Source organism: Haplochromis burtoni, unplaced genomic scaffold (genome assembly GCF_018398535.1).
Source record: "Haplochromis burtoni strain Fernald_Lab_line unplaced genomic scaffold, NCSU_Asbu1 Contig_808, whole genome shotgun sequence".
Classification (NCBI taxonomy): domain Eukaryota; kingdom Metazoa; phylum Chordata; class Actinopteri; order Cichliformes; family Cichlidae; genus Haplochromis; species Haplochromis burtoni.
This window is the reverse complement of record NW_024583169.1, coordinates 134,522-135,718: the sequence shown is the minus strand read 5'-3', so window position 1 is coordinate 135,718 and position 1,197 is coordinate 134,522. Positions and strand designations below refer to the sequence as shown.

At 46.0% G+C, this 1,197-nt stretch overlaps 1 protein-coding gene across 1 annotated transcript in view; it reads right to left on the bottom strand.

Annotated features, from left to right (window-relative positions):
- LOC106632523 overlaps positions 1-1,186 on the bottom strand; it is a 9,434-nt gene extending 8,248 nt beyond the window's left edge. The window contains exon 1 of the mRNA XM_014330472.2: positions 316-1,186. Within this exon, the coding sequence (XP_014185958.1) occupies positions 316-562 (247 nt within the window). The 5' untranslated portion in view covers positions 563-1,186. The remainder of the gene's footprint in view (positions 1-315) is intronic.
- Between the last annotated feature and the right edge of the window lie 11 nt (positions 1,187-1,197).

Genomic DNA, 1,197 nt, shown 5'->3' with positions numbered 1-1,197 from the left:
ACTGGAAACCACTTTGGTCAACTGTGCTGTTTTTACAGTTTTCCCCCTTTATCTCTTTTATTGAGACAGCCATGCTGTTTTTAATCTGCTCTATAAATAAAGTTGGATTGGAAGTACTGCATGGTAGAAATATACCTGACTCTAATAATATGTACTGCTTGGTGAAGTGACATGTACATATGTACGTATTTGTACACGTATGACAGTAAAAGTGTGTTACTTTGTGTACCACCCTCCTGTGTCTTCAGTCTCTGCAGTGTGTTCCTCTCAGCAGGATGTGATGCAATAACAAAGACAGGAAGTCTAATGGCTCACCTGTCACCTGCAGCAGGAAGTCTTTGGTCTGCAGTCTCGACCCAGTCTTGTCAAACACCTCCAGCGTGTAGTTTCCGGAGTCTTGGGTCTGAAGTCGGCTGAACTCGAGCGAGCCGTCAGGGAGCATCGAGCAGCGTCCGTGGGAGCACGTGCTCCGGTTCCAGTTCAGCAGCAGGTGAGGGATTTGAGTCCACCTGACGTCGTACCCGCGTGCCCTCGGGTCCCCCTGCAGGCCTGAGGCCAGCATGACTTTCGTGCTGCTGTTGGCAGACACTCTGATGATGTCTGCAGCGCCAGCTGGGGTCAAAGGTCACAAACATTTCATTTTCAGTCTCGTTATAACCATTTATGCAAACACTACATTACCCATGAACCCCTGCTGCTGCGCTTATAAATCAGACCAGCATCTGATTGGTTAGATTTTTAGGGTATTTTTGTAGTTTTCTGTTCTGCAGACACAGAGCTCTGTGATTGGCTGTCATCAGAGAAGTGCATCTTGGGAGTTGTAGTTGTAGTAACCTGTTCTTTCATGTTTTGCTGAAATCTAATGATCCCAGTTCATCGACTCATTTTCCCCTCACCCCCAGGGTGGGGGTACCTGAGGAGTCTTCCTGTTAAAATGGAGTTTTTCCTTTCCGCTGTTGCCAAGTGCTCGCTCATAGGGGGCCGTCTGATTGTTGTGGTTTTCTCTTTATCGTTGTAGTGTCTTTACCTTAAAATGTAAAGCGCTTTGAGAAAAAACTAGAAACTGAGAACTAGAAAAACTTGGAAGCTACCAGAGAAACATGCAAAGACACAGCAGGAGAGAACACAACCAAGAACAAGGCAAGACTGACAATAAATAGAGATTGAAAATGTGACGTCATTCAGGGGTAAAACCGC